Raw genomic sequence first — 12,640 nt, forward strand, 5'->3', positions numbered from 1 at the left:
AAGCCGAGTCTTGAAGGGAAAGCTCCAAGGGGGAATTCTAGAGAAGCAATCATTTTGGTCAAGGAGCACAGCGTATCAAATCCATGGAGTCAGGACCATGTGGTCTACTGGGAGAAGGAAGGAGGCCAGTTTGGCAGGAGGGCTGTGTGAAGTTTGGGGGTGGAGGGAAGCCCAATGTGTTTAGAAGGCATATGGAAACCAGTTTGTGAAAGACTGAAGAGAAGTTTGCATTTTTCTCAAGAGACAATAAGGAGAAACAGAGCTTTTTCATAGGAAGAATGGCATGGCCCTACTTATGCTTTAGGAATATAAATTTGCTTATTGTTTGGAAGATAAATTAGAGAAGAGTTGCATGCAGAAAGATACAAAAACAAAACAGGTGAATTGGCCAAGACACAGAATTTAAGTGACATTAATAACTCAGAGAAAGGATATTTTCTGTCTCCAAATGTTAGGTACAAAGAGAGTCAAAGAGTTTATATGAGGCATGGTCCTTTCCCTCAGGAAGCTTGCAATCTGGTAGGAGGATAAGATTAAAGAACAATCAATCATTATAATGTAATTAAATATATTTTTAAATTATTTTACATAAAATCTAGATTAATATGTAAGTTGGTGAAAATATAAACATATTTCTTGATGATGTCTTATATTCATTAATGATGGGTATGTATATGGTAGCTGAATTTGAGATTTGAGGTCCTAAAAGTCTACATAGCTTTAGTCGAACCATATGTGAACCTGGAAAATGAGGATAATACTAGCCATTGCCTCACAGACTTGTTAGATGATAATGTATACAAAGTGTTTTGTAAATCTAAACCCTCTACCCTCCACTCAGATTATTTTTTTAACCTGTGCCATTTGGTCTTAACTTACACCATTTATGGAATATATAGACTTCACTACAGTGATTCTTAGGCACAATATCCTTATCTCCTGAAATCTCATACTCTAAGCTACCTTCACAATTTTCAAAAGATTGATGCACTTACTGCAGAAAGAGAGAGAGAGAGAGAGAGAGAGAGAGTTTTAGTATAGCTTTCTATACATCAATGTATAGAAAGATGTATAGCTTTCTATACGTCAATTGTCTGTAAATGTTGATTAAAGTTGTATTTTTCTACAATGAGATATTAGTCATTGTTTCTAAGGGAGAGAAAAAAAATAATTGTCTGCAATATGCAGAGAATCAGTCACATTACAAGGACAATGAAAAGAATATAAAAACGTAATATTCCCAGGGACATAAACACAGAATAGTCAACTGGTTAGCAATCTTCAAGAAGCAGGCAGAATTGGTGGTGATATAGAAGAGGGGATAAAGTGTTACCCTTCTACCTTCATAACAGAAGACATCAGAGAGAATGTACCTGCCTTGTGGGGGTCAAGTGCCATAGTTCTCTCAGCTGAGCTCCATTCTCACATCACAACAGCCTATTGGACAGCTCCACGTGGGCCTTCCATAAGCTCCTCAAATCACTTTCTTCATCTTTGAGCCTGTCCTCCTCCTAACTTCCCCATTTTTGTTGAGGGCATCACCCAACTTTGCAACCCAAGAGCCATCTCTTGCTTTTCTTGGTCACCTCCTACCTTCTTAATCCTCTTACACCTTACTCATCTCCACATATTCTGTGACCCAGGGACACTGGCCTCCTGGTTCTTCCTCAAACAAGATACTCCATCTCCTGACTACATGGATTTCCACTGGCTGTCCTGCATACTAGGAATTATCTCCTCATCTCCCCCTGCTTTTTCTGGCTCCCTTCACATACAAGTTAAAATCTTACCGACTACAGGAAGGTTTTCCAGATCTCCCCCAATGCTCGTGTCTTTATTCTGTTGATTATTGTTAAACAATTCTTTCTGTCTTTATCTGTACATAATTCCTAATGTGGTATCTCTCCCATTAGACTCTGAGCTCCATGAGGGCAAGGACTATTTTTACTTTTGTTTATATTCCTAGCAATTAACACAGTAATCTGGCACATAGTAGGTGCTTAATAAATGTTTGTTGACTTGTTGACTTTCCTCAACTTGAGGGAGTCGACTGTCTGGAATCCCAAATCCAATCAAGTTACCACATATTTTCTAGTCTTTTCCCATGACATCTCTATTATCTGTCCCTTTACCATCATCCATTGTTCTAGTTCAACCCCTTCTTACATCTCACATGGATTGCTACAATAGCTTCCTATTTCTCTCCTATGTCTAATATCTGCCATCTCCAAACTATTTTTCACACTCAGTCACCAAAACAATTTTAGAGCAAGAATTCGACCATAGCACAATGTATAGAGCTCTGTAGAAGGAGTCAACAAGATTTGAGTTCAAACCCTGACTCAGTGACTTGATATTTCACCCAAGGTGAGTCACTTAACTTGTCTGCCTCAGTTTCCTCATAAGTAAAATAGGAATAATAATAGTGTCTACCTCCCAGAGTTTCTGTGAGGACCAAATTAGATAATATCTACAAAGTGGTTATTTTAATAATTATTTGTATTATTACGTTTACTGGCAGTGGACAGAGAACTGTCCTTGAAGTCAAGAAGACATGACCCGTGCAAGTTCGGTAACCGTGGGCAACCCACTTAACTTTTCTCGGTACCCCAGACAATATGAAAAATGCACGAACTGATGGAGGAAATTTCTTTATTCTTCATTGATAGAGGAATTCCCTCTATCAGGACCTCAGGTTCCATTGATATTGATAGAGGGAATTCCTCTACCAATGAAATTAGAGGTCCAGGACCTATCCCTCTCAGAATGTTATACATAGGATGTCCCAAAAGTCTCCATGCAGTTTTAATCAATCAAAGCTTGAAGCTGGGGGAGGCTAGGTGGTGCAGTGAATATAGCATTGGCCCTGGAGTCAAGAGGACATGAGTTCAAATCTGGCCTCAGACACTTGGCACACTTACTAGCCATGTGACTTTGGACAAGCCACTTAACCCCAACTGCCCTCCAAAAAGCCAAAAAAAAAAAAAAAGCTTGAAGCTACACAGAGACTTTTGGGACACCCTGCATTGTAAAATGCCATAAAACCTGAAATTTCTCTATTACTTTAGTGTTTATGAAGTACTTTATATACTTTACTTCATTTGCACCTCACAACCACAGGTTTCAACCTTGTTTTATAGATGATGAGCTCAAGGCTAAGTGATATGAAAGGATTTGCCCTTGATCATGAAGCCAATGTATCAGGAGTGAAATCTGAACCCAGGTCTTCCTAATTCCAATTTCATAGGATATGACCTTTCAATTAGGGAAGCAACCACTTTTCCTTTTTGTCCTCTATGTTTTATTTTTCTGTTTTTTATTTTTACCTTTTTACCTAGTCCAGGGACTTAGTGTGTGTGTGGGGGGGGGGGGGGGGGGATTTGAACCTATTTTTTTTCCCTTGCTCCAAAGCTGGCTCCCTATCCATTATGCCACACTAGTTTTAACCATGAAACTAACCAGTGTTTGATAAGAGTTTGATGAAAGGAAAAAAAATAAGAAAAGATTCATAGAATGAAACAACTTAAAAAAACCCTCTAAAAATCAAATTAGGGCAGCGAGGTAGCAAAGTACATGGAGTACTGGGTTTGGAGTCAGGAAGACTCTTCATGAGTTCAAATCCAGCCTCAGACACTTACTAACTCTGCAACCCAGGGCAATTCAGTTAACCCTGTTTGCATCAGTTTCCTCATCTGTAAAATGAACTGGAGAAAGAAAGGGCAACCCAATTCAGTATCCTTGCCAAGAAAAGTCAAAATGGGGCCACAAAGAGTCATATCCAACTGAAAAAGCTCAGCAACAACAGCAAAAATAATTAAATGTGCATTTCAACAGTATATGTTATACAATAATGCTGCCCTTCCATAATTGTATTTTTATAATATTCTCATGAATCCATGGTTAGTTATAATATAGCTTTACTTTTTTAAATGTGCTGGTGTTTGATTTGAATGTGTGAGCCTGACATTGCACGAAACTACGAAAATTAAAATATAAGGTTTTAATGTATCTAGGAATAGGTTGTAAATTACTAGTAAATTACAGTAATAAGCAATGCAGGGTAATCCTATCATACCTCTGAATGAAAGAACAATGTATATTGAGAGTTCTTTCCCTGTTGCATTAAGAACTGTTTCAGGTGTTAGTTTTTAAATGTAAATATCTGCAATTTCCTTTTGCTCTTATCAAGATCTAGATCCATTTTAAATATTTCTTAGGCATTTTTTATTGCATTCAGCTCTTAATGAACCATAATTATATGTTTGTTGGCAGGGAGTAGGAATAAGAGTCATTTATAGCCAAATCAAAGCCTTGCAAAAACTCTTACATTTGCATTCTTCTATAAAAATAAACATGTTGCAAATTGAAAAGTGCTAGCAGAAAACAGCACTTATTCATAACTAATATGAAAGGGAGTTTCATTGTGTTTAGTGGGCAAGGTATGACCTTGCCTGTTTATGAAATTTAATTTTAAAAAATTGAGGGCTTAGGTCTATTCTGTCCGTGTTCAAGAATATCTATTTTATTTTGTGCAAATACTAAAATCATAGAATGCTGTGGAAGAATTATTATTAACTAGCAACAGGTCAGGAGTTGGTTATTGTTCACAGAAAATAGAAGTGTGAAGAAAGATTTTGTGTTGTGACCTGGTTGGGCTGGGTTTTGAATGTTTCTTACATACTTGAATACTTTGGGAAACTATAAGTATTCCTTCTACTGATGTGGACTGAAACCCTTCTGTGATTTAATTGGTGTGGACAAAATACATTGACCTAGTGACTAGTCTTCTGATGATGAACTTCTTTAAATCTGGTTTGCTAGTTTTGAGATGACAAGCGTACAATCCATCTCTCGGCATCTAGGTGAAGCCTTTCCAATTTGGGAGGATCTGCTGGAGCTTGCAATCCATGGTCATCACCCTGGAGAGCCATGTGTGGCCTCCTAGGCAGAAGAAAGCATCAGAGGAGGATTGTATTACTGAGCATTTTAGTGGTTGTTTTGCTTTGTCCTTTGATGAAATCCAGTTATGTTAAATTAGGAAAATAAGACCCATTCCTGTCCATGCCACAGTTATTCCTGAGAATGACAATTAATTTTTCAATTTGCCTAGTTTAACTCTCCCTAGTATTATTACCTTTAGTAATTGTGCTATACAATGTGTCTTTTAAGAACAAAGTTAAAGAGAACCATATACAATTAAGAATGGCATTTCTGACCCCCAGAATTCCTGTGAACGATGGGGCTAGGACCTTCTAATGTAGAGAATGCTCCAGGGAAGTCAGTGTTTAGTAATAGGGCTTTGCCCCCATTCCAAAGGATGGCACTCACTCCTCCCACACACCAAGGCCCCTAGACCTGTGCAAGGGTGTGGGTTGAGTCCTGACTCAGAGGGAAGAGGTAGCTTGTCTGCTGTGAGTCAACCACCCCACTTCCTGCTGCTGGACCTGAGTTTTCACTGATGTAGAACCATTCAAAAACTTGTACCCATCAGATTTTTGAGACCTGAGAAATTCACGACCCCAGCATGATTTCGTGAGATTTACTATATTTCTTCCAAGTTTATATGAAAAAAATCAAGTGTATCTGTGGGGAAGATTTTGGGGAAAAAGAGACATGTGAAATGAACTAGATTTTGAGAGCACCTTTGCTTAGCCTGGGCAAGAGTCTACAGCAGGGGCAGAGAACCTGTGGTCTCAAGGCCACATGTGGCTTTCTAGGTCTTTGGGTGTGACCTTTTGATTGAGTCCAAGTTTTACAGAAAAAAATCCTTTTATTAATAGGATATTTTTTCTGTGAAGTTTGGATTCATTCAAAGGGCCTCACTTGAGGACCTAGAGGGGCACATGTGATCTCAAGCATGCAGATTCCCCACCCTTTGTCTACACTGTCCCTAGTAGATTTCTTTTTCATATTGTAGAGGCCCTCTCTCTTTCTGTGTATAGGTATAAACATACATATAAACATACATGTGTGTAGGTATAAACATACATATATTTCTATATAAATACATATGATACTTTTATTTATTCCCTATCATGGTACAGTATATAGCACAGGTATAACCTGTGCTACCTGTGACAAGTCACTTAATCTCCCTAAGCCTCTGTTTCCTCATCTATATAATGGGGTGCAGGGTTGGACTCAATGGCCTTTGAAGTGCCTTCCAGCTCTCAGGCTAGGATTCTGTGATTCTATCAGGCAGGTCTAGCCTATCCCAACAGAGTGACAGCTGGACCAGTGTGCTGGATCACAGTCTATTTTTCTCCATTAGTGGAGAAAAATCACAATACAAGCTATTTCAAGTAAGTACTGAAAGCCCTACCAGTAGGTAAATGGTTGAATTGTAGAAAAGTTTTTCTGTTCACATAATCCAGAGGAACTGAACTATTCAGGAAATTCATCAGTAAAGCATTTATGTCACCCTTAATTGGTAGAATTTTAGTTTAAGGCATTGTGGTACCTATTTAATGTAATATAACTGGTTTAGTTCCATATTTATTAGGCTTCTACTCGAGAGGAAATGGAAGATAAATTGAATTTGAGCTACAGGTCAGGCATTTAGGCACTATGCGACATGAAAATTCCTTTCACCTCTCTAAGACTCAGTTTTTTTATCTGTAAAATGGGGATGTTAAGCCAGATTATCTCCAATGTTTCTACCAGCTCCAATGACTGTGATCTTATATGTTCTAAGCTAGGTATTAGGGGAGATACAAAGATAAATTTAAAAAAATTCTGTCCTCCTGTCACCATTTCCTAATAACTACAGCCAAGTAAGTGAAAGATGGTTACCTAAATTCAGCTGATGAGAGGAGCCTTTGACATGATTTAAAATTAGATTCAAAAATGAAATCTTTGCTGCAATATTAATCTAGCAATTCAGTGGCAGCTCTCACGGAAATCTTCCTGATCACTGGACTGTCTCCAAGGGAGGGCCGCAGGTAAGGAAAGCACAGTTCTCAGGCTGGCACACCCTGAATTGAACATTCTTTAATTAACAAAGACAAATATTTCACCTGTGGCCTGAATGAACTGGAACCAAGTTTCTGACAGTGGAAAAATTAACAACGGAAAGGCTAGTATCTGGTTTCTGTAAAGTATAAAGAGTCTAGATTGTGTGTATGTGTCTGTGTGTATGTGTTATAGACTTGTTATTTCTTGTGGGAAGACTTCGTAGTAAGCCTTCTTGGACTAATCATAATATGTTGGAAAGGTTGAATGAGAATAGACAATAATATCGCTAAAAGCATTCAATTTAAATACACATACCGTATGAGCTAACAGAGATGGCACAATTCCATATGAGTATTATATTGGGAAATTGATAAAAAGTGGAAAAGATGAGAATTCAAATTATCCTTTGCAATAATAAATGTGGATCAAAGTCAATCCCCCCCTTCTTCACCTTAGTCCATTTAGATGAAAATAAACAATAAAGATTATGTGTCTATACTTTATCTTCAAAGAAATAAATATCAAGATATTAGCCTACTCAAGGGTGAAATCCAGATTGACAATCTTAATCTTTTTTAAAAACAATAGTTTTATTTTTTTGTTTGGTGAAGAACAGATTGCTTCTGTTTCCTAATTAAACAGTATTTTCAAACTTCAAAGCTTAATTATTGGCTATTTACAATCTGTGCTGTATTTTGGATAAAGTATTTCAGTTCTCCAGGCAGCAGTTTCTTCAATTATAAAAATGAAAATTTTGACTTAGATGACTTAGATGGTTCCTGCCACCTATGAAATCATAGGAGGCCAAGAAGTGCATAGGACTGTAGTGGTTAAACCAGTGTTCTATTAGTCCTAACACCATTTGGACCTAGGCCATTGGACATGTTACATATAGTTTTAGTGGGTGAAAAACAAAGCATTCGGCTTAACAAATCTACTCACTTGGCATTTCAAGCAGAGAGAATACACATTCACCAGTCATAGACATGACTTTTTTTTTTTTTTTTTTTTGCTTTTTGGAGGGCAATTTGAGTTAAGTGACTTGCCCAAAGTCACACGGCTAGTTTTTGTGTTAAGTGTCTGAGGCCAGATTTGAACTCAGATCCTCCTGACTCCAAGGCTGGTGCTCTATTCACTGCACTACCTAGCCACCCCAACATGACTTTTTGAAATGCCAAATAGTATACTGGGTGGGCAGGGTTGGGGGATTGTTTCCTCTTGAATGAGACCATACTAACTTTACTGTCTGACAGTAGAGGGAGCTCTCAGCACACCTGACCCACAAATAAATACGTATATGCATGCGTACATTTATTCGTGCATGCAAGCCTACATATATACACAAAAAGCTAAATAAATCAGTGAATGAGTCATTAAATAAACAGAATTAGACAGATTCCTTGAGAAGAAAATTCCAGTTATAACTTTAATTTGTTTTATTTTTTTAAAATTCTAACCTCCACATACACCAAATAAAATGACCACTTTCATGTACATTGAGGAACAGAAGAACAGGTTTTTATACAAAGAAGAAAATCTCTGTGGTATAGAGCTGACTTTCTAATCTGTCTTGCTAGTTTGTGATTATCTCTGTCCTTTCTCCTGCCAATTAAAACTTCTGGGATCATATCAACAGATCCTATTCTGGTTTAATTTATAGGATTTAGACTCACAAGTGGCCTGATTCAAATCCCTCATATTCCAAATGAGGAGACCAAAACCTTAGACGTTTAAATGACACATGCAGTAAAATCATGATTTTAACACAATTTGCTGACTTAAAATATGCTAGGAGGAGACAACACCTTGTTTTATTAATTTTACCCCTTCTGATCTCTGTGCCCATCATCCAATGGCTATTCCTGTTGAATGGAACTAGTCTCAAATGTTATTTTTCAATTTCAACTTAGAGGTTGAATTGGGTCTCCAATTCAACAGAAATGGTTCTATTCTATTACCCCCATACACCCCCAGCCCTGTTGCTGCCTTATTAAGTAAACAGGCAACAAGCTGAATAAACATCCCTTCTTTTCCAGTCATTTATACTTGTGCACCTCCTTGAGTGGCTTTATATATCTCTGATTGGAAGCATTGAACAATGCCTTGTGGAAACCATTGTTCAGTGATCTATAAGTACCTCTGCTTTCCTGATGGAGACTCAGGTAAAAGAAGTTTAACTGAATTCTCTGATTCCCAGAGAGTTAGGACAGAAAATCAGAAAGCTAGCACAGAGTATCAGAATTCTTAAGTCTTATCTATCCAAGGCATATTCAGGCATTTCCTATGTGCAATAATCTATGTATTGAATTTCACTTCAAAGTTATGGATTTGTGATTTTTAAAAGTTTTAAATTATTGAAATGTAATCTAATATAAAAGGTACTTCAAAAAGAATAGATTTTTTTTAAAGATTCCTTTCCTATTTCCATGAAGATTTCCATTTCCTTGTCAGTTGTCAGTGGAAGACCTGGGTTCAAATCTGACCTCAGACACTTACTAGCAATGCGACCCTGTCAAGTCATTTAACCTCTTTTTGCCTCCATTACTTCAACTGTAAAATGAAGATAATAGTACCTACCTCACAGAGTTTATGAGAGGATCAAATGAGATGAATTTATAAAGCACTTAGCACAGAGAATGGTACATAGTAGGTGCCTAATAAATGCTGTCTTTCCCCCAATATACATAGTATTATATATATATATGTATATATATACTTTTGTCTTTTTTTAAGATCTGTTCTAGCTTTACAGTATGACTCTAATACATAGGCATTCATTTTATTGTTGAGTTGTTTTCATTCATGTCTGACTCTTTGTGAACCCATCTGGCAATTTCTCGGCAAAGATAATGGAGTGATTTTCCATTTCCTTCTCCAGACTATTTTACAGATGAGGAAACTGAGGCAAACAGGATTAAGTGATTTACCCAGGGTCACGAAGCTACTAAGTGTCTGAGATCAGATCTGAACTCACAAAGATTAGTCTTCCTGACTCCAGGCTAGCCCTCTATTCTCTGTACCACCTAGCTTTCCCAGGCATTCATCTTATGGAAGAATCAATGAGTTTCTGGAGTTGAACTTACAGCTTATGGATTCAGCCCTCCTTTTCTCTCTCCACCCCTCACCTATTGATGCTTTTTTTCAATTTGTAGTTCTAAATTTATTTAACTTGATTCATGTGTCTTAATTTTCTGTCTTTGGAAAGATTACTTATGACATATTAGTTAACAAAAGAATATATGCAACTACTGAAATATAATGAATTGTATGATTATACAAAAGGATTAAGTGCTTCTGTTCATTAATTTTATTGATCTTGAGATGGTGTTTATGCCCAAGAAATGCTTGAAAGGTCTCTATGAAAATTGTAATTTTTTAAAAAACCATCCAGACTTTCATTTGAAGCATTAATTGAAATCTCTTGTCATCTTTTCTTTGGAAACAGGTCTGTGCCTTTTGCAAGATGCTCATAATACAACCGTGATTCCATCATGTATCCCAGGAGAATCTGATGACAATTGCACTACATTAGGTATGTTCATCTTAAAAAATATTTCTACATGCATTTATAATCTCTCAGTTCCACTACCTTTCCCTTATGGAACTAAACTCCCCTTTCCCTGAAAAAAAAAAAAAAACTCTCATCATAACCACAAAAATCTTGCAAAGTAAATTCCCACATTGTCCATCACTGAAAATGTACATCTCTCTCTTCATTTTAAATTCATCACTTCTCTGTCAGGAGGTAAGTGGCATGTTCCATCTAGTCCTAAAGGCTTTCAGAGTTACTTTTCTTTACAATGTTGCTGCAATTGTATAAATTGGTATCTTAGTTCTACTTACTTAACTCTGCATCAGTTCACGGAAATCTTTCCAGTTTCCTCTGAAATTCTCCTGTGTTTTATGGCACAATAATACTACATTTATGTTCTCATGCCATAATTTGTTTAGCCACTCTTCAATAAGGAAACTGGCACCTTAGTTTATTTACATATTTTAGTTCTTACAAAAAGGGCCTCTCTATAAGTGTGTGTGTGTGTGTGTGTGTGTGTGTGTGTGTTCCCTCTTTCTTTGGTCTCTTTGGAGTATAGGTCAAGTAGTATCACTTGGACAAAGGAGAAGCACAGTGCAGTACATTTTTGAGCATAGTCCCAAATTGTTTTCCATAATGGATGGACCAATTTATTGCTTCACCTATAGTATACTTATGTGGGACAGCCAGGTGGAGAGAGCATTGGGTTTGCAATCAGGAATCAAGAACTCACCTTCATGCAGTCAAATCTAGCCTCAGACACTTATTTTTGTGACCCTGAGCAAGTCACTCAACCATATTTGCCTCAGTTTCCACATATGTAAAATGATCTGGAGAAGGAAATGATAAACCACTCCAATACCTGACAAGATATCTCCCAATGGGGTCATGGAGAGTCAGAGATGACTAAAAACAACTGAAAAGCAGCAAAAACAAAAATTGTCCTGTAGCCCTGCCAACAAGTGTTATAAGTATGTTCGTCTCTAGTAAAGTCATCCCTAAGAATTAAGCATTTTGAAGAACAACAAAAACTTTAAAAGGCTATACATATGTACATACACACATATGTGCGTATACATATAAACATATATGTATATGTACACACATATCCCCACTTACACAAGAGACAAAGAGAAACAGGAAGGTAGAGAGACAGACAGGCAGAGACAGAACCAGTGTGGTGCAGTTACAGGACCTGGATCCCAAAACCCTGCTCATTTTCTAATAAATCTATAAGATTGAGCAAACAATTGAAACTCTCTGAGTCTCCATTTTCTCACCTGTAAAGTAAAGGGATTAGACATAATGGCCTCTGAGACCTAGATCTAGCTCTAAGATATGATCTGTGACAGATATTAAATCTGGCCGTGTTGTTGTTTCAGTCATGTCTTACTCTTTGTGATTACACTTGAGCTTTTCTTGACAAAGATGCCGGAGTAATTTGCCATTTCCTTCTCTAATTCATTCTTACATATGGGTAAATTGAAGCATACAGGGTTAAGTGACTTGCCCAAGGTCACAGAGTTAGAAAGTGTCTGAGACTATATTTGAACTCAGATCCTTCTGACTCCAGGGTTGAAGCTCTATCCAGTCACCACCTAGCTGTCCCAAATCTAGTCATAGAATCATTTTTATGATTCGAGTATAGGAATTAGATAAAAACTGAAGCTGTGATTTCAGGTGTAGGGGACTCCTGAAGGAGGATACTCCCTCTCCTAATGCAGGTGCCATTTTCTTTTTAACTTAGGATGCTAGAGAGCTACCTGAGAGCACTGACAAGTCAGGTGGCCATACTCACGCAGTCAGAACTTTTCAGAAGTGGGAGTTGAGTGTATGAAATGAAAAAGGAAAACTCTCAATTTCCATCAAAGTGATGTTTTTTAAGGGGGAATAGATGTTGTAAAATAGGAAAGAAAGTGGAAAAGTAGAAATTGGACACTGCCTAGGGTTCAACAAGTGAATCGGACCTTAGCAGGACCTCAGAAGGATGCAGGTCTCTAAGGTCATATACTGGAGCTCTGCTCCAGGACTTTTTAGAAAACCTCTTGGGAGAAATCATTGATGAAACTGGGTAAGGAGAGGGCTGCACAAGGTAAGCACCTAGTACTGAGAGAGAGAGAGAGAGAGAGAGAGAGAGAGAGAGAGAGAGAGAGA

The 12,640-nt window shown here is 37.5% G+C and overlaps 1 protein-coding gene across 1 annotated transcript in view; it reads left to right on the plus strand.

Moving 5' to 3' along the window:
• Positions 1–12,640, plus strand: part of EREG (epiregulin) — a gene marked incomplete at its 5' end in the record, with an annotated part of 32,719 nt that overhangs the window by 8,082 nt on the left and 11,997 nt on the right. The window contains one exon of the mRNA XM_069098207.1: positions 10,400–10,486. Coding sequence (XP_068954308.1) covers positions 10,400–10,486 — 87 coding nt within the window. The remainder of the gene's footprint in view (positions 1–10,399; positions 10,487–12,640) is intronic.

The sequence above is a fragment of the Petaurus breviceps genome, unplaced genomic scaffold (genome assembly GCF_028583685.1).
Source record: "Petaurus breviceps papuanus isolate PSGF00001 unplaced genomic scaffold, PetGlider_PUasm1.0 126, whole genome shotgun sequence".
Lineage (NCBI taxonomy): Eukaryota > Metazoa > Chordata > Mammalia > Diprotodontia > Petauridae > Petaurus > Petaurus breviceps.